Source organism: Neofelis nebulosa, chromosome 3 (assembly GCF_028018385.1).
Source record: "Neofelis nebulosa isolate mNeoNeb1 chromosome 3, mNeoNeb1.pri, whole genome shotgun sequence".
Classification (NCBI taxonomy): domain Eukaryota; kingdom Metazoa; phylum Chordata; class Mammalia; order Carnivora; family Felidae; genus Neofelis; species Neofelis nebulosa.
The window spans coordinates 75,194,779-75,217,685 of record NC_080784.1 but is presented as its reverse complement, the minus strand read 5'-3'; the positions used below and the strand labels follow the sequence as shown (position 1 = coordinate 75,217,685).

The 22,907-nt window shown below is 40.1% G+C and overlaps 2 protein-coding genes across 9 annotated transcripts in view; one reads left to right on the top strand and one right to left on the bottom strand.

Annotated features, from left to right (window-relative positions):
- Window positions 1-9,097, top strand: part of LOC131506963 (toll-like receptor 2) — a 33,921-nt gene extending 24,824 nt beyond the window's left edge. For 3 of the 5 annotated variants that reach the window (XM_058721113.1, XM_058721116.1, XM_058721112.1), the window contains one exon: window positions 6,002-9,097. In XM_058721113.1, coding sequence (XP_058577096.1) covers window positions 6,023-8,377 — 2,355 coding nt within the window. In that variant the 5' untranslated portion in view covers window positions 6,002-6,022 and the 3' untranslated portion in view covers window positions 8,378-9,097. The other 2 variants (XM_058721114.1, XM_058721115.1) reach the window with 2 other exon arrangements.
- Window positions 9,098-12,865: 3,768 nt separating this feature from the next.
- RNF175 (ring finger protein 175) overlaps window positions 12,866-22,907 on the bottom strand; it is a 48,158-nt gene continuing 38,116 nt past the window's right edge. For 3 of the 4 annotated variants that reach the window (XM_058721117.1, XM_058721119.1, XM_058721120.1), the window contains 3 exons: window positions 19,579-19,712; window positions 15,798-15,899; window positions 12,866-13,643 (listed from right to left, as the gene is read on the bottom strand). In XM_058721117.1, coding sequence (XP_058577100.1) covers window positions 13,523-13,643; window positions 15,798-15,899; window positions 19,579-19,712 — 357 coding nt within the window. In that variant the 3' untranslated portion in view covers window positions 12,866-13,522. The remainder of the gene's footprint in view (window positions 13,644-15,797; window positions 15,900-19,578; window positions 19,713-22,907) is intronic. The other variant, XM_058721118.1, reaches the window with a different exon arrangement.

The following is a 22,907-nucleotide window of genomic DNA, read 5'->3' as shown; positions in this document are numbered from 1 at the left end:
GAATCCCAAGCAGGGATTCGCACTGCCAGCACAGAGCCTGATGTGGGGCTTGAACTCACGAACCCTGAGATTGTGACCTGAGCTGAAACTAAGAGACAGATGCTTGACCGACTGAGCCACCCAGGTGCCCCAGTTTTCTAAATTCTTTAAGCAGATGATTTTATGCTTTATGCAGACCCACAACTCTCATTAGATATGACTCTACTTGGTCTAACTTTAGCCATTGCTTTTCCCTTTCTCCATGTCTTACTCTGAGGAGCTCTCTGCCCCATGCTGTAATGTATAGAGGAAATGAGAGGAATAGAAGTGACTGTGATCTTCAGTGTCAAGTTGTTAATGGCAGTTTTAGCATCATCAGTAATTATTATTTGTTGAGAACCCACCATGCAATAGGTACCATATAATACTTGTATGAAATAGCCCAAGATCTCGGCTCGTATGAATTTTACATTTTAGAGACAAAAGGCTAGGACAAATTTAGAATAGATGTATTTGACCTTTAAATCTTAGCCGAAAACTAGTATAGATTTCTTAAGATTTGTGCTATTTATTACAAAATGGAAAAAAATCAAGTAAATTTTCGTTGCCCAGTACAGTTATACTAAGATGATTTTTTTCAATAACTAATTAAGCAGAAAGACAATGGAATAAATACAGTACCAAACAGTAATCTCATCTCATCTTAACCACCATCAGTTTTAGAGGTGGGTACGATACTAGATCTTTATAGTTTAGTTTAGTCTTTATAGGCTAGCTTCCATTACTGCTGTTTCTGCTCCTCTCATACTCATTATCTTGCTTCCTTTAGTACCTGCTTGTTTTTTATTGTTTACTGGACATTCAACTTGAAACACTGTTTGTAGAAAGAAACTTGAGGCCTAGGATAACATTACTGTCTTCTGGAGAAAATTCTCCTTTGCGTGCAGGTACCTGTGAGCACTAGCTATTCCAGAAATCATCTTAATCCATTTTCAGAGACTAAGAATGTCTGAGCCATCCAGATAAATCAGAGCTGTGCTACAATCTACGTGAGGACTTGGTTTCCTCTAGTTCAGCCTTACCTTTCCATCTATGATTGGCCTAGACCTCCACCTTTAACTCCCTGCCCTTCAAGCCTGTTAGAAGTGCTATGCAGCCTATCACATGCTTACTTTGTTCAAGGTGATGAAAGACAAGATTCAAAATTTTGGCAGAGAGCTGGAAACTACAAAAAAATGACATAGCAGATGGGGAAAAGAATCTAGCAGAAATTAAATAAATGAAAATAGCAATAACCAAACATTTAAAAGCAGTGGATGGATTTAACGGTAGATTAAACACAGCTGAAGAAAGAAGAATAAGCTAGAAAATAGATTAGAAGAAAATTTCGAGACTGAAACTTGAAGAGGCAAAATATGGAAAGAACAGCAGAGGAAAAGCCATGGAAAATATAGCTAACGTAGTGCTTAGATGAAAATTTATGGTCTTAAATGAATATATTAGAATGAAGAATGACTGAAAATTAATGAGCAGGCATCTACCTTAAGAAATTAGAGGGGTGCTGGTCCAACTTAGGCTCAGGTCATGAACTCACAGTTCGTGGGTTCCAGCCCCGCGTCAGGCTCTGTGCTGACAGCTCAGAGCTTGGAGCCTGCTTCGGATTCTGGTGTCTCCCTCTCTCTCTCTGCCCCTCCCTGGCTTGCACTCTGTCTCTCTCTGTCTCTCAAAAATGAATAAACATTAAAAAAAAATTAAAAAAAAAAGAAATTAGAATAAGAAGAATAAAATAAAATCTAGAGAAAGCAGAAGGAAGGAAATAGTATTAGAAGAACAGAAATTAGTGAAAGAGAAAAGAAATAGAGGATCTATAAACTGAGAAGCTGGTTTTTGAAAACGTTTGTAAAGAATGATAAACCAGGGGCGCCTGGGTGGCTCAGTAGGTTAAGCGGCCGACTTCGGCTCAGGTCACGATCTCGTGGTCCGTGAGTTCGAGCCCCGCGTCGGGCTCTGTGCTGACGGCTCAGAGCCTGGAGCCTGTTTTGGATTCTGTGTCTCCCTCTCTCTGACCCTCCCCCGTTCATGCTCTGTCTCTCCCTGTCTCAAAAATAAATAAAACGTTAAAAAAAAAAATTAAAAAAAAAAAAAGAATGATAAACCACAGACAGGACAATAAAAAAAGCTGGGACCAATTACTCATCTAAGGAATGAAATAGGGAACCTCACTATAGGTCTTACAAACATTAAAATAGTAAGAGGATGATATAACTGGCTGTGTCAATATATTTGCATAATTAAACGAAAACAATAAATTCCTTGAAAAACACAACTTATCAAAGCTGACAGATGAATAAAAAGAAAATCTGGATAGTTCTGTCGCTGTTAAGCATATTTAATATATTTCACAAAAACAAGAAAAATGTACAAATAATAACAAAACTGCAGTCTTAGAAGGTGGCATTGGTGAAAGGAGAGGAAAGGAAATGTGTAGGGTGATTTTACTTCTGAATATAGTTGCAAAAATTCTAAGGAAATATTAGTAAATAAATATATCCAGTAAAATATAAAAAGGGTAATATATCCAGACTAACTTGGATTTCTTGTAAAACTGCAACATTGTCTTAACACTAAATCAATCAATGTAATCGCCAGTATTAACACAGTAAAGGAGGTAGTTCATGTTATTATCTCAGTAGATACAGGAAGAGAAAAAAGAATTTGATAAGATTCAACATTCAGTAGTCAAGAAAACAAGGTAAAGGTATAATGATTGGAAAAAAGAAAAAACATTATTATATCTGAGTGATGTGATTGTGTACATAGAAGATAAAAATCTACAAACTGGAATTACCAAATCAATTTAGCAGGGTTGATTAGTGCATGGTAAATACATAAAATTTAATTGAAATAAATATATACCACACATAAGTATGTATTATTGTTTTTAAAGCTTAGAAGATCTCAAATGCCTGGGAATAAATATCACAAAATATGCTCAAGACCTCTGTGCAGAAAACCGTAAGATATTATTATGATAAATTAAAGAAAAACCTAAATAAATGGAAAGATGTATCCTGCTCATGGATTGAAAGATTCATTATTGTAACAATGTCAGTAATTCCCAAATTGACCTACAGATTCATAGTATTGCCATTTAAAATAAACAAGTTTTGTTTTTGAAATGGATAAGATGATTCTGTAGTTTATAAGAATATGCAAATGCCAAGATTAACCAAGCCTCATTTGAAGAAAAACAATAAGCAGGAAGGGCTTGCGCCCCACCCCACCTCCCTCCAGTAACATATTAAGTTATGTTATACACTTAATGTAGTGATACCAGTACAAGGATAAGACAAACAGACATTGGATCAGAATAGAGAACACTGAAACACACTCACCCCTATGAGGACATGCGATTGTTGACAAAAGTAATATTGTTGGCTGTCTCCCCAAAGTGATCTTTTTAAAAATGGTGCTGGGTCAATTGAATATCCATTTTGGAAATGAAATGGATCCTTTCTGTTACCTCAAATATTAATCCCATGTGGTTTATAGGCCTATGAAAGGCAAAGCAATAAAGATTTAGAAAATCATAAAGAGAATATCTTCATGATAATGTAAAAAAATATTTTTTAAACAGGACACAAAAATTACTACAAAGAAACAGAACAGAAAATTTAAGAACATCTGTTTATCAGAAGATTCCACCAAGCAAGAAGGAAAGCAGCAGAGTGGAAGAAGATACAGGCATACTTTGTTTTATTGCACTTGGCTTTGTTGCACTTTGCAGATACTGTGTTTTTTACAAATGTGTCTTGCAACCCTGCATTGAGCAAGTCTGTCGCTGCCGTTTTTCCAACAGCATTTGCTCACTTTGTGTCTCTGTGGCACATTTTGGTAATTCCGGCGATATTATATTCAATATTGTTGTTATATTCATTATGTTGATCTATGTTCAGTGATTATGACTCACTGAAATCTCAGATGATGGTTAGCATTCTTCAGCAATGAGCATTTAAAAATTTGTTACTATTTTTTTATGTTTATTTATTTTTGAGAGAGAAACACAAACACAGTGCAAGTGGGGGAGGGCAGAGAGAGAGAGGGGGAGACACAGAATCCGAAGCAGGCTCCAGGCTCTGAACTGTCAGCATAGAGCCCTACGCAGGGTTCAAACACACGAACTGTGAGATCATGACCTGAGCCAAAGTCGGACACTTAATTGACTGAGCCACCCTGGTGCCCCTAGCAATAAGCATTTTTAAATGAGGTATGTACTTTTTTTTTTTTTTTTTTTTTTTTTTTTTTTTTTTTTTAGACCTTGAATACTTAACAGACTACTGTGTAGTGTGAACATAGCTTTTATATGCACTGGGAAACTAGAGAATTCACTTCAATGGCTGCATTGTGATTGTCACTTTATTATGGCAGAACTTCACCTGCAGTATCTCTGAGGAATGCTTGTATTTGTAACATATGTATCTTCCTTCCATTTCCAGAGTATATATCTTTATTTATATATAATTTAATATTTATAATAAGTATTATAATAGTGACAACCCAATAGAAAACAGTAGGCCAAAAACTGAAACAGACACATTACAAATGAGGATTCCAAATGATCATATGCAAAGGTGTTCAGGTTCATTATTAGTCCAGGAAATGAAATTTAGACTCGGATGAGATTACATCGCTTACCAGAATAGCTGAAATTAAAAAGAGTGGCAGTGCAAAGTGATGGCAAGAGAGAGGGCAGTTGGAACTGTCATACGGTGCTGATGGGAATGCAAATTATGGGTTATCCATATTATGAAATGCTGTGATCCATTGGGAAAAAATCAGGAACGTCTGTATATATGGATGGAAAAAGGTGTCAAGCCATATTGTAAGGTGAGAAGTGAAAATCCAGAATAAGTATGCATGGTATGGCCCCATTTATCTAAAAGAGACAGGAGGGGATGCCGAGCAGTTGCACTGGTGTGGCCGTAAAAAATCTGGCAGCAACAGCCATTAAATTTCCCAGCCAAGTGTGTATTAACGTTATTTATATTTTAATTCTCTGTACCTATAAATTATATAGGCCTAGGGCCTTCGTAATCTCTCAGATTCTGTGCATGTGGGAAATTAGTTTTACCCACAAAAATTTTCTTCTTGGGGTTAAATTTTTAAAATTGTTTTGTAGAGCTAATGTAGTGAGCAAAGGAGTACAGACAGCAGGAACGAGAGAGTCGAATAGAGCCAAAGAGGGATATAGGACCCAGGAGGTGGGCAGAAAGAGAGTGCTGGATTCATGGTTGTAAACTAGCAGTGGGAGAGAGTGTGCAGACAGCTTTACTCCCCCCACATCCAGACTGGAGCACTACTTTCTGCACTTACTTTTCTGCAAGGAAGAGAAGGTTCCGATGGTCTGATTGTCCCTCAGCCCAGCAAACCGCCTCGCTCTGCCTGGGGTCCCCAGCATCCCTCCTGTCTGCTAGGAGTAGGTGAAGCATGGGAGCACAGGACCTTTTTTTTTTTGGTGAAAGACCATGCTACCGCTGGAGCTGCAGTCAGTGAACGCTGTTCCAGTGAGAGCTGCAGGCGGGCTCTGTGATATCTCTAACTCCCAGCGGGCATTGAGGCAGGGAAGAGGCATGCTTAAATACAAGAAGGCTTGAAGTGCGTGAGTAGGTGATTGTAAATCCATAGGGTTAATTAAGCCTCGCTCGTGTTAAAGCAGCTTGCTTGTTCATTCCTCCATTCATTCATTGACTCATTCTTTCAGCTCATGCATAGTGAGTCTTGCTCTGTACTCCCAGATGGCATTGGATCTTGAGGTCATGGCACAGTGGCCGAATGTCCGTGTTGGTGTTGCTGGATGTGGCAGCAACATATCCCCATTCATACTTTCCACTTGCCGCTCTGTTATTTCCAGGTAGCAATGTGTGTGTGTGCGCGCGTTATACCTTACAAAACATTTCTCAAGAACTGGAATCATGATATACTGTCAAACACAGTCACTCATTTGAACCTCTTTTATTTGTAGGTTGAATTACTGGACTGGACAATGTCACGTGTTTTGTGGACAGTATGGGTCTTGGGGGCTGTAACCAGCCTCTCCAAGGAAGTGGCCCCTCATCAGACTTCTCTGTCCTGTGACTCCACGGGCGTCTGCGAGGGCCACTCCAGATCTTTAAACTCCATCCCCTCAGGACTCACGGCAACTGTTAGAAGCCTTGACCTCTCCAACAACGAGATCACCTACATTGGCAACAGTGACCTGCAGGGCTGTGTGAACCTCAGGGCTCTGAGGCTGGAGTCTAATGAAATTAACACGATAGAGGAAGATTCTTTTTTTTCCCTGGGGAGTCTCGAACATTTGGACTTATCCTATAATCACATATCTAATTTATCATCCTCGTGGTTCAGGCCCCTTTCTTCCTTGAAGTTCTTAAACTTGCTGGGAAATCCTTACAAATCACTTGGGCAAACACCTCTTTTTTCTCAGCTCACAACTTTGCGAATTCTGAAAGTAGGAAATACTTACAGTTTCACTGCGATTCAGGAAAAGGATTTTGCTGGGCTGACTTTTCTTGAGGAACTTGAGATTGATGCTTCAAATCTCCAGAAGTATGAGCCAGAGAGTTTGAAGTCCATTCAGAACATCAGCCATCTGGCCCTTCGTATGAAACAGCCTGATTTGCTGCTGGAGATTTTTGTAGATCTTTTAAGTTCTGTGGAACATTTGGAACTGAGAGATACTCATTTGAACACTTTACATTTTTCAAAAGCATCCATCAATGAAACAAATACGTCGATCAAAAAGTGGACGTTTAGAAACGTGAAAATCACTGATCGAAGTTTTAGCGAACTTGTAAAACTGTTGAATTATGTTTCTGGAGTGTTAGAAGTAGAGTTTGAGGACTGTACTCTCCATGGGCTTGGCGACTTTGACGTATCTGACATGGGCAAAATTGGAAGTGTAGGTGGGATAGAGACATTAACAGTACGGAGGTTGGTCATTCCATACTTCTACTCGTTTTATGATCTGAGTAGTGTGTATTCACTTACAGACAGAGTTAAAAGAATCACAGTAGAAAGCAGTAAGGTGTTTCTGGTTCCTTGTTTACTTTCACAACATTTAAAATCATTAGAATATTTGGATCTCGGTGACAATTTAATGGTTGAAGAATACTTGAGAAATGCAGCCTGTGAGCATGCCTGGCCCCTCCTACAAACCTTAATTTTAAGGCAAAATCGTTTGAAATCATTAGAAAAAACCGGAGAAACTTTGCTTACTCTGAAAAACTTGATTAACCTGGATATTAGTAAGAACAGTTATCTTTCTATGCCTGAAACTTGTCACTGGCCAGAAAAGTTGAAATATTTGAACTTATCCAACACCAGAATATACAGCTTAACCCGATGCATCCCCTGGACACTGGAAATTTTAGATATTAGCAATAACAATCTCGATTCATTTTCTCTGACTTTGCCACAACTCAAAGAACTTTATATTTCCAGAAATAAGTTGAAGACTCTACCAGATGCCTCCTTCTTACCCATGTTACAGGTCATGAGAATCAGCAGAAATGCAATAAACACTTTCTCTAAGGAGCAACTTGATTCTTTTCAAAGACTGACGACTTTGGAAGCTGGCGGCAACAATTTCATTTGCTCCTGTGAATTCCTGTCTTTCACACGGGAGCAGCAAGCACTGGCCCGGACCCTGACCGACTGGCCACACGATTACCTGTGTGACTCTCCATTCTATGTGCGGGGCCAGCGGGTTCAGGACACCCATCTCCCAGCTTCTGAATGCCACAGGGCAGCTCTGGCGTCTGCCGTGTGCTGTGTCCTTTTCTTGTTGATCCTGCTCACGGGGGTTCTGTGCCACCATTTCCACGGGCTGTGGTACCTGAAAATGATGTGGGCTTGGCTCCAGGCCAAAAGGAAGCCCAGGAAAGCTCCCCAGCGGGACCTCTGCTATGACGCCTTTGTGTCTTACAGCGAGCGGGATTCCCACTGGGTGGAGAACCTTATGGTCCAGGAGCTGGAGCACTTTGACCCTCCCTTCAGGTTGTGTCTTCACAAGCGGGACTTCATTCCCGGCAAATGGATTATCGACAACATCATCGACTCCATCGAGAAGAGCCACAAGACCATCTTTGTGCTTTCTGAAAACTTTGTCAAGAGTGAGTGGTGCAAGTACGAGCTGGACTTCTCCCACTTCCGTCTGTTTGATGAGAACAACGACGCTGTCATTCTCATTCTTCTGGAGCCCATTGAGAAAAAGGCCATCCCCCAGCGTTTCTGTAAGCTGCGGAAGATAATGAACACCAAGACCTACCTGGAGTGGCCCACAGACGAAGCTCAGCAGGAAGGGTTTTGGTTAAACTTGAGAACTGCAATAAAGTCCTAGGTTCTTTCATTAAAGGCCAGTCTTGGTTTGGTGGTGGTCTTTATATCACTAGTTGTAGCTGAGTCCCTTCTGACAGTTATAGGTGGACCACATAAATGCACTGTCATTTGAAGGCTTGCTTACTAAAACCACTGAAACTGTTCATATTTTGTCTAGAGTGCTGGTTTTTTTTAAATGTTTTATTATTGTTTTTGGGGGAGTGGGGAGGGCTGGGAGAGAGGGAGAGAGGATCCCAAGCAGGCTCTGTGCTGTCAGCACAGAGCCCAATGTGGGGCTCAAACTCACGAACTGTGAAGATCATGACCTGAGCTGAAATCAAGACTCGGACGCTGAACTGACTGAGCTGCCCAGGTGCCTCTAGAGTGCTGTTTTATAAAAACTACCAGATTAAAAATTAAATGTTCTTGGCTTTTTATTAATCCTATGAGATGATCATGATCTGAGTCCATTATTGACATCTGAATTATCTGTGGCAATTGGTTTAGTTCATTAGGAAATAGCACGAAGGAACAGATTTCCCATGAATGTGTTGGTCAGTTTTCTGCAAGGATACTCATCCATGTCTGCAGATGGCATTCTCTACCCCACTTAGCTGTTTCCTCACTGTGTGACTGGTCTCAAGAACAAGAAGGCAAAAGGTTGGTGCACTCAGCCAAACTTGTTGCTGTTCCTAGAAAGAAGTGCCTTGAGTCTGCATTAAACTTTACAGTATGCAAAGTACCTAGATGGTGTATTTTCACATGAACTGGGTCTGTCTTCAGTCATATGTCTCCAGTCATAGTTACTTGAGAAAGGATATATAACACAATATACAGTAAATTGTGGCTTCCCATGAAAATGAAACTAAAGAAGTACAGTTGACGTAGAACAAGGCAGGGCTTAGGGGCAGTGATGTACGCCCTCCCTCTGCACACTCAAACATCTGTGTGTGTAACTTTTGACTTCCCAAACCTTAACTACTAGTCGTCTACTGTTGATTGGAAGCCTTACTGATAACATAAGCAGCCAATTAACACACATATTGTATGTTATATATATTATTGTATGTGGTATTCTTACACTAAAGTCAGCCAGAGAAAAGAACATGTTATTAAGAAAACCATACATCTGAGCATAAGTAGACCTATGCAGTTTTAACCTGTGTTGTTCAAGGGTCAAGTGTGAATGAAATACTTAGTTTAGAAGACCACGAAAGAAGCTTCCCACATCCCTGACTCTAATCTTCCTTTAGCCTTTACCTCTGGGTGAAGTTCTGATTAGTGTCTAGTTACTCTGGCTCTCGGTCCCTGTCTTCTCATCCATTTCTCCTGCAGCATCTTGCTTTTTTCTTCTGAAAAAGTCTTGTTTCTGATTCTAAAAAAGGCTCTCTTTTCCTCTGAACATTTACAAAAGCACATGTGAAGTAAGTAGATCTTTAAACAAGTATATACCGGGCGCCTGGGTGGCTCAGTCGGTTAAGCGTTCGACTTCAGCTCAGGTCACGATCTCACAGACCGTGAGTTCGAGCCCCGCATCGGGCTCTGGGATGATGGCTCAGAGTCTGGAGCCTGCTTCTGGTTCTGTGTCTCCCTCTCTGTCTGCCCCTCCCCTGTTCATGCTCTGTCTCTCTCTGTCTCAAAAATAAACGTAAAAAAAAAAAAAATTTTTAAATAAAAAAAAAATAAGTATATACCTAGCAATTCCTCAATGTGACTCAAAAAATATTTGATACACAATAATTTAAAAGATAGGTACTACTTCCATATGTTAATTTTTATAAGCTAGAGTTAATACTGCATTGCATTTAATGCAATGAAATAAGCTAAGAACTATTCGCTGATTAGACACAAATTTCTTAAGTTGGGAACCACATGTGAAAGGAAGCTAACCTCCTCTGACCTGCTCAGTTCTTTTTTTTTTTTTTTTTAATGTTTATTTATTTTGAGAGAAGGTGAGCATGGGAGGGGCCGAGAGAGAGGGCGAGAAAGAGAATCCCAAGCAGGCTCTGCACTGTCCACACAGAGCCCCATGTGGGGCTCTGGCTCACAAACTGTGAGATCATGACCCGAATAGAAATGACCGAGTAGAAATGACCTGACCTGCTTAGTTCTCAGCCAGAACTGGGTTCGTGTGCCTCATTGAGCTCTGGAGTCAGAAAAACCTGGGTCAGTAGATGCGTATCTTTGGGCAAGTCACTTAACCTGTCCCCAAATATTCTCCTGCCCTTAGAATAGGAACAGTAATATCTACATCAAAGGGTATGATGTAGGTCTGAATGTACAGCAGGTTAAGTAAACCAATGAGTGCATGCCCCTTGGTTCCCACTCCCTCTGGAGGGGTGAGGGGGGCAAGAGGACCAAACCTCTGAGAACAGGAACCATGGATGTTTGCATGGGGTAATAGGGATGCCGGTAGTGGATGTTAGCTATTATTTTTTTCCCCAAGAAGTGATTCATCTTACAGATTATAGTTTATAAATGTATATTTTTCTCTTATGGGTACTAGCAGTGATACAAGGGACCCTGTTTGTTTTTTGTTTTTTGTTTTTTTTTTTTGTAGAAAAAAATCCCAGAGAAATAAATTCATTAAGTGCATAGCAGATTTTAGGCCTGGGGAAACTCACAGTGTTTCTTCTCTCTCATAACAACTCCTGGGAAGTATAAAGGAGGAAACTGTAGCTAGTCTAAGAAAAAAATGGACAAGTTCAGAAGGAAACTTGAGATGCTACAGAAACCAAAGGCAATTATGGACTATTTGCTTTACTTCTCTATGTCCTCCATTAAGTACAATGTTAATTATCATGAGAACCAGATAAATTTAACATGGACTTGGTCTGTAGATTTAATTTCAGTAATTTAAACAGCAATCGAAATAGCTCCATGGTTAATTGATAGATTTGAAGTAATATAAAAATAATCTTTATTTTTCTCATCGCAAATGTTAAACATGTTCACTGTAGAAATTTTGGACGCGAGGTAAGAGCATAGAAAGAACGAATCCACTCTTCCCCCTTCACCTTGGGATGACCACTGGTAACTGTGTAGTGTATAGCCCTCCATAATTTTTTCAACGTATATATACATATTCAAAAAATTGGGATGAGGTGTTCAATGCCTAAACTATGAAGGGAATGGCATCTTTATTGTTTTGTGTGAGATTGTTTAGTGATTATCCAACATTTCTGAACTCTGAGGGTCATTTAGAATTCTATGCAGACACATACGGTTTACTCTCCCTGAGTTGCAAAGGGTTCTAAAGGCTATCCTCCTGCAGCTGTTCATAAAAGATAAATGGGAAATGCATCAGAGGTCAATTTAAGGGCTCCTTTTATAGAAGAAAACACTTTAAGGTAGTGCTTTATCCAACAGTGACATGTTTTTATTTGTCAATAGACTATAAGCTCAGGAATCTTATTTTCTCTCCTTAATCCTTGCCCATGCCTGGTATGGAATAAGTATTGAATTAAGGAAATATTTGCTGAATAGGGAAATAAATCAGAGTTCAATCTAATAATCTGGATGGTGAGTCAATCATAATACTGAAGCATTGGGAAGTTTCAAGAAGGAAAATTACCAACAGGTAGAAAAAATCTGAGTGAGTTTTTTCATTATGGCTGTGATAGAACTTTGAATAGCATTAAGTTAAGAACATGGCCTATGTTTTTGACAGTAGGTATGTTTCCTTTCTACTTCATACAAGTGTAATGTCTTCAAGTGTGCAGAGTAGATGTCTGATATTATGTGTGTGGTGGTTGCTGTTCAACAACTCACCAGCAATTTAAAGCAAATTAATTTGGGGAGTCTAGTGTATCGTTCTTGAGTTAATTCTTTTGGACAGTTCTTTCCTATTCCATTAATTTTACCCCCTCCTGCTGGATTAATTCATTCTTTCAGCAAATAATTACTGAGTGCCTATTACATCCAGCCAGTGCTCCAAGTGCTGGAGATACAATAGGGAACTAAATAGATAAAATTCTCTGCCTTCCTGGAAGGGGAGACAAACAATAACAAACAAATGTATGGTATGATTTCAGGTGTTGATAAGTGCTATGAGGAAAATGAAAGCAGAGTACAGCAACAGTGATGGTGTGTGCGTGTGTGTGTGTGTGCATGCATGCATTTGAACAGAGTGGCACAAAAGAAGAGAGTGGTTTTCCTCCACTTTAACGCAACCCTTGGATGGGTCAAGTGCACTTGGCAGGCCCGGGAAACGCAGTGCAGCTGTGGCCCTTTGAATGGGCTGGGCTGTGGCACCTAGCGCTAGACATTTTGGGAATAATGCCCTCTACGCAGAGGCCTTTATGGTGCCAAAGCTGCAGTAATCTCCTTGAACTGTAGATTACTTAACAACTCTGCCTACATCTTTGAAGATGTTGAACCGGTTGTAACTAAATGTTGTAGGTAAGAAGTACATTATCAGCCAAATTAGAGGTAGGATGTCCATGGCGGGTGCTAACAAATGGGCTGCATGCATCAATTAGAAAATGATCACAAGGGGAAAGATGCAAAGTGTGCTCTATTTGTTTATTCTGTTGTTCATGTTAAAACCAAACACAAACAGAGGCCAGACTTGAAAACTCCTTCAGTGGACAAAACCAGGTTAGTCATACAAGCAAAGCTTAATTTAGCTTACTTTGCAGGACAAGCAAAGCTAACTTGACCGAGATCACTTCTTGCTTACACCCCTGAAAATCATAAGCAAAACTTAAATTGTTCTCCCCAAATTGAGATGAGGTGATCACTAACCAATTCCCTTTCATTTAAGAAAATTCCCGTATTGTAACCAATCACCATGAAGAATAAACAGTCACTGCCTCCACACTATATAAGCTGCTTTATAATATATAGCTCTGAGCCTCATTCTGTGTTTTGGTCTGAGTGCTCCTGGTTTGCAAACTATCTTTAAGATGTGTGCACAATAAATTTTTACTAATTGCTACTTCACAGATTCATTGGTTTTACTTTTGTTTTTTTTCTGAACTTTTGACATTCAGCTTCTCTCTAAATTCTTTCCACATAGACAGACTGCTTAGGTAAGGCTCAGTTCTCTAAACTCTTGGGGATCACCTCTGATATTAAAAAAAAGAATATCGATATTAAGTGTAGGATCAAGGATTTAAAAATATTTCAACATGCAACACATTGCTTCTGGAGTAAGTCTGCTGTACTATTCCAGCCCTAGTGAATAATTAATGCCTTGAACTATTCCAATCACCACGGGTTGCCAGGCCACCAAATAACGAAGCCAATCCAGGATTTGTCCATATAAAAAGTGTGTGCGCTCCCAGCTAAATCTCAGTTAAGGAGGTTGCTCTATATACAGCCAAGTAGCACAAATATTCATGAATATCATTTGCAAATATAATCAGCAATGCAGTGAGTATTTCCTTTCCTCTTAATTCTGTATGCTCATTTAAAAGCCCCTTATGTGATTTTTATAGCATTTGATTATCATTGTTATTTACATTACACCAAATTTCCAACAATAAAACAGATTACAATAAAATCTCAAACTGTAAAACAACAAAAGGCAAGGGTCATATACTAACAGAGAAAGGAAGAGGGAGATGACGACACTGGAAACCAAGGATCATGGAAACTTCCTTAAGTGAGCCAAAACAGCCTTCGGCACTGTATTGAAAAGAAAACCATCACAGATAAGATATGCTTTTTCCAGTTTCTTTGATAAATTGTGCTAAGGGGATGTAATTAACACATAATATCTCTAATAGCAATGTTACATACATAAAGGCAAATATTCCCCAAGAAGCTTTTCTTTTTACTGACTCTCAATAAAAGGAGTACATGTAATATTCAAAAGCTTATTCTCTCAAGACTGTATGGAGTAACCGATGGTCCTTTGTTATTTAAATGAGCATTTAAGGTGACATTTATGATCATATTATCACCAACATTATAACAAAGCTGCATATATTTTAGTTTTATAAGTTGTTAACCAAAAGCAGTTCGGGACTTGGTTTCCTCCTATCAGAAGGGAACTTCAGAGAGAGCGGATGCACTGGAAGGAGGAGGGAGCATCACACACCAGAGGGAGCTGGTGGCCACAGAGGTGCTCTCTTGCTGTGGCATAGCCCTGAGACAAAAAGATGCTCCCTCCTCTGCTGCCCTAATTGCAAATCTTTCCTTGATTTGCAGTCATCAGAGAGGTGTGGGCATTGCCGCTGGCAGCCATTGTTAAAACTGTACATTCAGGGTTGGTAAAGAATAGGGGGAGAGGGAACAAGGGAGGTGTCTCCTTCAGCACTGTAAAATTTAGGTGACTGGTACACAGAAAGTCTGGAAAGGCTGTCTCGTATGAGGAAAGACAGTACTTGGCAGGTTGATGCCAACCTCTCAATGTTTGCTGCTGAAGGTGGGGCTATGTTTCAATCCTACTTACCCCCTGGAAGAGATATACAGTAAAACCTTGGACTGTGAGTAACTTGTTCTGTGAGTGTTCCGCAAGATGAGCAAACATTTCTGATAAGTTTTAGCTTGATAAACGAGCATTGTCTTGCAATACAAGTAGTGCGTGACACTGAACGTGACATGATCACAACTGAGCCAATGGTTCTTGAAATTCACTTCGATATACAAGTGGTTTGGATTACAAGCATGTTTCCAGAATGAATTATGCTTGCAAACTAAGGTTTTACTGTATTATGGTCTTGAGCCAGTGGGGTTGAGGACTAAGTCTTTGTGGTCAGCTCTGGATGGGGCCACTGAGGCTTCCTGTGGCCTCAGTTGGAGAACCTTGGTGTCTATAAAAATCCTAGCTGCTGCCATAAGCTGTCTGTAGTTCCTCATTTTCTTTCAATATTATTATCACTAGGGTTTAGCCTAAGACAAGATGAGGCATGGCAAGGAATTTAAAAGACCAAATCCAGGGGGAAAATAACCTTACTCATTTTGGAAATAATAAAATATAGTATATCTTAAAAATACTTTTCTATATAGTAGTTCACATTTGCGGATTTTAAAATTTCATTTCCAGGCTATATATTTATATACCCACCCACTCATCCCATCCACCCATTACCTGTCATCCAACTATCTGCCTACCTATCCATCCATCCACCCACCCACCCACCCATCCATCCATCATCTATTTACATAGCTATCATCTATCTATCTAATCCTTCCATATATTTACCCATCTCTTGCAATATCCCATCACATTCCCACTAAAGCCCTTATAGTAGAATACATGGACTATAAAGAGTATAATGTATCTTTTTTGGCATTAAATTCCTAGCCAGAGTAGTAACATAGGCACAGGGGAGAAAAGAGACTAGTAAGTCATTTTGAAATAGATACGGGAAAACAAAGCTTTCAGCTAAAACTGTAATGAAGATAATGAATATTTAGATTTAAGAATGCATTACCAGAACATTTACATAATATCTCACAACTTTTTTTTTTTTTTTTTTTTTAAAGGATACGGGTTACTGATCATCCTCTTCAAATCAACCTTCTCTTTGCAGTAAGGGCAAGTCTGCTTTTTACCAACTATACACCAACCTCGGATGCAGAATTCGTGAAAGCTTAAGCATCTCGTTAGGGAAGTTTCTAGATAGTAAGAGGCAAGGTCTGCTTCATGATGGCATAATGGAAATGATCCCATCTGCAGGATGAAGTAGAGGGTGAGAATGGAGGTGAGTCATGACTTGACTGTGCACATCACTCTCAGGAAGATTCTGTAGGCCAGTGGAACCCCAGGACTGTGAGCTTGCAGTCAGAGCTGTAATAGCTTTAGGAACTTGCGAGGTTTACATAGCTTCTTGGCCTTACCTGTTCTTCTTGCTGCACTAGATTCTCCCAAGAATTAAATTAGATAAAGAATATGAGGGGCGCCTGGGTGGCGCAGTCGGTTAAGCGTCCGACTTCAGCCAGGTCACGATCTCGCGGTCCGTGAGTTCGAGCCCCGCGTCAGGCTCTGGGCTGATGGCTCGGAGCCTGGAGCCTGTTTCCGATTCTGTGTCTCCCTCTCTCTCTGCCCCTCCCCCGTTCATGCTCTGTCTCTCTCTGTCCCAAAAATAAAAAAAAAAAAAAAATAAAAAAAAATTAAAAAAAAAAAAAAAAAAAAAAAAGAATATGAAAGTGCTTTTTTACAGCAATATTTAACATCACACTGTATTAATACATCTCCTTGCCTCGCTAATTGTGTGTTTCTCATAGATTTACCATAGTGTTTCCCTGTTCTATGTTTTGTGCCTTATTCATAATCACACTTGTCTTAGGCACCTAGACAAGCTTAAGTTACTTGTAGTCATAAACCATAAGTTTATGGAAATTTCTATTAGCTTTATGAGTCTTAAGTTTTTTTTTTGTTACTGATAAGAAGGCATTTATTTTTAATAGAATATAAACCTAATAAAATTCTGAAACACTAGGCATTTACAAATTCATTTGTATATATTTCCCTGTCTGGAGAGTTTGGCCCTTTGCCCCCAAAGTTGAGAGCAAACCCTGTCTTTTCCCACAATTGCTCCCATTAGAGCTCCTATCACACTGTAGCACGACATTCTATGTATATCCATGTCTCTCCTGGACCACATGAAACCTGTGGGACCAGGTCTCATTCTTCCCTGTCCTTAGCACCTGATGCAGTGCCTAAGTGCCTATTTATTAAATAAATATTTGAGTGAATCACGTAAAACCAACTACTTTTGCAGATATATTTTCTCAGGTTCCACAACATTGTAGATTTGGGCAAAATGAGTAACAGTAATGAGATCCATCCTATTTATTTATTTATTTTTACAATTGTTGATCCCAGTGTAGCTTTCTGAATCAAAATCAAACGATTTTCTGACTAGCCTGCTACATGTCCATGTGAACAGCAATGATGTAGCAGTCTCCTCCCTAATAAATGGGAGTGTAGAGCAGTCAAGACCATGTGTATAATTCCTCAATATTAGATCTGTATGTAACTAAGAGTTTCCACTATTGTACGTTTTTGGAATTGGGTAATTTTTGCAAAAGGCTTGGATTAACATAAAGTGGTGTATTATAGCAAAGATTTTAATAAACAAATTTTTTTTTTTTTTTTTTTAACATTTTTTTAAATTTATTTTTGGGACAGAGAGAGACAGAGCATGAACGGGGGAGGGGCAGAGAGAGAGGGAGACACAGAATCGGAAACAGGCTCCAGGCTCCGAGCCATCAGCCCAGAGCCTGACGCGGGGGTCGAACTCACGGACCGCGAGATCGTGACCTGGCTGAAGTCGGACGCTTAACCGACTGCGCCACCCAGGCACCCCTAAACAAATTTTTTAATGTTTACTTTTGAGAGAGAGAAAGAGACAGCATGAGAAAGAGAGAGAGAATGAGTGGGAGAGGGGCAGAGAGAGGGAGACACAGAATCCATAGCAGGCTCCAGGCTTCAAGCTGTCAGCACAGAGCCTGACGCAGGGCTTGAACCTATGAACCACAAGACCATGACCTGAGCCAAAGTCGGAAGCTTAACTGACTGAGCCACCCAGGTGCAACATTATAACAAAGATTTTAAACCCAAACCCTTGCAGCCTTTATTCAAAAGGGCTGGAGTATGGCCTCATCTTCCAGATAGGTAGAGTTCAGGAGTCATAGAGCCAGCATTGAAATGTCCACATCCTCTTAATATCCTGTCTCATCTTTAAATCTTGATCCTGAAAAGTCTCCAAGCTGGCAGAGTTGCTGCAGAGCAATACTCAGATTCCTTCCCCTGCCCCAGCTTGTTAATATGACTCACGTTCACCCACTCCTTGCTAATATGATTCATGCTAAAATGGGCCATTAACAGTACTCCCTGCAAAGCAAATTTAAAAGTGACTACATTTTAGATTACATATGCCCACATGCACAACAATCCCTAAGGGGTTTTAAAGGTGGAGAGAGAAAATATTTCCACTTGCAAATGGCATAAGGGGCTCTGTTCCAACACTTGAAAAGTAAATCGTATTTAAAACTAGGGCCAGACTTGGAAGGATAGTTTTTTGGGAAAGGTATCACACTGGAAAACCACCATAGAACTCCATATGGGATATTTTTGTGTTTCTTGCCTTAAAATGGTAAGGCTTAAACGTCAGGAGTAAGGTCTCCTATTGCATTTCAGATGCATTTACTCCATTTTTTAACTCTCAGGATTGAATAAATGGAATCTGTCCAGATTAAACAGAACCGAGTCATAGGCACTGCACATCTAGAGTATTACTGAGTTAGGTGGGCTTCAGAGGCAAAAGACAGATGGTTTAACCACCTCATAATGCCAGAGGGTTGAACTGAGTGCAGAGCAATATTATAAAGTTGATATTGTACTATAAAGATAAATGATACCTTCTTTTCCCCTATATTTAGGAGAGAATTAAAATACTGATTGTCGGCCAACCCAAACACAACTTTGGTATCCAGAGTTACATATTCAGGACTCTTGATCCTAGATCTTTCCATATGTTGAGGTCTTCCTCAACGGTTATTGGAATTCCCAGAGAATGCTGGTTTCCAGGCCCAGGCTTGTCTGCATCCTAACACCTAAAGATCTATCAGCCATTCAGGGCAGACCTCGCAGACAGAGGAGCCACATCGTTCAAAAGCTAGATGCTCAAGTTTTGGTCCCTCCTTTTGTAGTCTGAGGTGTCCTGCTGCCTGTGGCGTTATCTTCTTTCCAAGACCAGAGCTGATAGCTGGTTGACCCCGCTATCACTGTTGACACAAGTAAGTTCCTAGGATTATTTCTAGGCAAAGCATACTTTGTTGTTTTCAGTCCTGTGAGATTCAGAGGCTCCACCTGGACAGTTCTGAGTTCCTCTCTGAACCTGAAACTCCACTTTTTCTCACCCCCACACCTTTCTCTCCCAGGTTCTTCTTGGCTATCTGTTCACGTACGGCTTTGCCAACTTTCCCAGCCAGTGTCTTGTGCAGATGCTACATACAGCCTTTCTCTCTGGGTAGCATGAAGATTCATTTTTACAAAGGAAATCACTGGCCAAAGAGGTTCACCTCAGTTAGCGGTTCATTAGTTAGCAGACACTATCAGAAAGTCTCAGCAAGAGAGAAGGTGGAGGACAAGGACCTGGGGTTTGGGGATGGGAGCTAAGCAAGGCAGAAGAGATGGGATTAGGAGGAGGGGAGGAAGGTATGAGACAGTGCTCCCTGACTTGCCATGACCAACACAGATTATTTGAAAATTTCCTCCCATCATCAGCTTGATGAAGCCCATATGGTTTCCCGTGAAAAGGATACACATGATTGCATGAGAGCTGGTAGGTGTTTTCAATGAGCCCTTCTTCATTGAGCTCCACAATGATCTTCTGCCCACAGACGGCGCAGACATTGTCTGACAAGCTCCTTGTGGGCATCCCACTGACGCTGTAGAACTGTTTGGGGGAAATGCACAGAGCACTGTTAGAAAGGAGAGCGCATATACCATTCATTCTCTGAACACAGGAACAACACTTCCAGGCTTTGGGACATAGAGTTTTCACTGCTTCTTCATTGGTTTAGAACTTGAAACACTTTTCCTCCTAGGAATGCTTCAGTGTAGTTAGGGTCTCCAGGCAAAAACCCACTGAACTCCAAATGGACCCAGAGTACACTGCTAATTATAACCTCCAATTTAACCTCCCCATTGAGGAATCCTTCAAGAGGAAAGGTTTTTATCCAGGGCTGTAGTTCAGAGTCACCCAGGAAGCTTTTTAAGCTTACCTATAGCCTAACCCTTTCTCTGATTCACAGATCCGGAGTAAGCTCAGGCATCTCTATCATTTTTACTTCCCATGTGATGAGAGGGAGCATATAGACTAATCCCATTGGAAAGCAATGTCTTTAGAATTCTAACCCGGGATACCTGCATCTTTCCAATGCTGTGGATGAAGAGTGATTCCAATATTGGCAGCACATTAGAATCCCTAAGAAGCTGTTTTTTACAAAATATTTATTTAAATATTGTTTTATACGTAAAGGAAAGATACGAAGATAGTACCAGTTCCCATATACCATATACCCTATTTCCCCTATTATTACCATCTTACATTAGTAGGTATCTTTGTCACAATCAATGAACCAACATTGACACTTATTATGAAACAAAGTACATACTTTATCCAGATTAGATTTTTAAAATTTTCTTATGTTTTATTGTATATTTGAGAGAGAGAGAGAGTGAGAGAGCGCACAAGAGGGGGAGGGGCAGAGAGAGATGGAGACACAGAATCAGAAGCAGACTCCAGGCTCTGAGCTGTCAGCACAGAGCCTGGTGCAGGGCTCGAACTCATGAGCAGTGAGATCATGACCTGAGCCAAAGTTGGACGCTTAACCCACTGAGCCACCCAGGTGCCCCTATTCGGATTAGATTTAAAAAAAAAGAAACGAATGTCCTCATTCTGTTCCAGAATCCGATTCAGGATACCACTTAGTTGTTATGTTTCCTTGAGCTCCTGTTGGCTGTGGTGGTTTCTCAGACTTCACTTTTTTTCTATGACTTTGACAATTTGGGGAAGTATTTTGCGGAATATCCCTCAATGGGAATTTAGCTGATGTTTTTCTCTTGATTACAGTGAGGTTATGAGTTTTAGGAACGAAGATAATGTTCTTATCACACCATAGCAAGGGTACGTGCTATCAGTCTTATCACTGTTGATTTTCACCTTGATCACCTGGAGTGATGCAGTGTCTGTCAGGTTTCTCTACTATAAAGCTACTCTTTTTTTTTTTTTTTTTTTTTTTTTATTCCTTTCTATTTTGTACTCTTTGGAAGGAAATCACGAAGAACAGCCCATTCATAAGGAGGGGGAAGTTAAGCTCTACCTCAATATCAGTGAGTCTTCTCCAGAGAAAAGGAACTGATAGGGTGTGTATGTGTGTGTATCTAGATGGGTGTTTGATCAAACAATCGAGCACCACAGCCCACCCAAGCTGACCCCAAAAAACTTAACCAATAACCTTCTTAAGGTTCGAGTATCTACATAAATTACGTGGACTTCTGCATGAGAGATTTGTCTATTCTCCTCCATTCATTCATTTATATCAACATAGACTCATGATATTTATTTTAAACATTTATTCATTTTTGAGTCAGAGACAGAGCATGAACAGGGGAGGGTCAGAGAGAGAGGGAGACACAGAATTGGAACCAGGCTCCAGGCTCGGAGCTGTCAGCACACAGAGCCCGACGCAGGGCTTGAACTCACGAGTTGTGAGATCATCACCTGAGCCGAAGTCGGACGCTCAACCTACTGAGCCACCCAGGCGCCCCTCATGATATTTATTTTATACTTTGGGTTATAACCCAACTCTGCTGCTGCTGCTACTATTGCTGCTGCTACTACTACCATTACTACTACTACTATTACTACTACTGTTGCTACTACTACGACGACTACTACTATTGTTACTACCACTATGACTACTACTACTACTAAGACTACAACAACTACTACTACCATTACTACTACTACTACTTTTACTACTACTGTTGCTACTACTACGACGACTACTACTATTGTTACTACCACTACGACTACAACTACGACTACTACTATTACTACTACTACTACTATGACTACTACTACGACTACTATTACTACTACTGCTATTACTACCACTACAACAACGACGACTACTGCTACTACCATTACTACTATTTGGTTGCACAGATTGTTCTAGCGTTTACCATTGGCAGCTTTTTCAGTTGGCTTCTGTGTCTCTTTGACTTGTCCTCATAATTGTGGTGGGGTTTTTTGTTTGTTTGCTTGTTTTGAGCACTTCCTTAACTTCTGGCAGTACAAGGTACTCTGGGCTCATTTGTATATTCCCTGCCAAGACCTAGAATCAACCATTTCTCCAAGGAACCTTAGTTCCTTTTATTGTAGAATGGCATTAGAAAAGATATGGGTACTAGGTGTGCTCACTGCTACTGGGGTGTCATTGCTTCTGGGCTTCTTAGCTGACAGAGGAAGGAAATAGAGCTGTATATACTAACCCATGTGTATATCATAGCGATAGATGTTCCTATATGTATCCATCTATATTAAGACACATGTAATCTATATTATGCTAAACATGATCTCAGACTGATGTCTTTAACTCTTATCCTTTACTATATGGATCATTCTAGCCTTCTCTCCTTGAGTGTTAATAACCTTCTGAGGGTGAGAAACATAGCTCCTACTATGGATCATCCATTTACTGAGTTATTCAGTTGCGGAATACATGGATAGCAGTATCAGAATTGTGAACCCATAGCCCTGAGGGAAAACACTTTACAAACTAGAGTACAGTACTTATGTTCAGTTCCTTTGCTTTTAATCTTAGATCTCTACTCATTTCAAAGTTACTTAGGTCAGCGCTTTCTTCTCCTCCCTTCAGTGTGGTTATTTCATGCATTTGTAATACAGTTAGATTCTTCTGTCCCAGTCTACATTCTGTCCTGGCATTCTCTCACATCCTAAATGATTTTTCAGATTTGTATACATTGTTTCACTCCTTCTGCTACAAAGTACTATTGATTTTGACAAATGCATAGTGTCATGTATTTACGATTACAGTGTCATACAGAATAATTTCACTGCCCA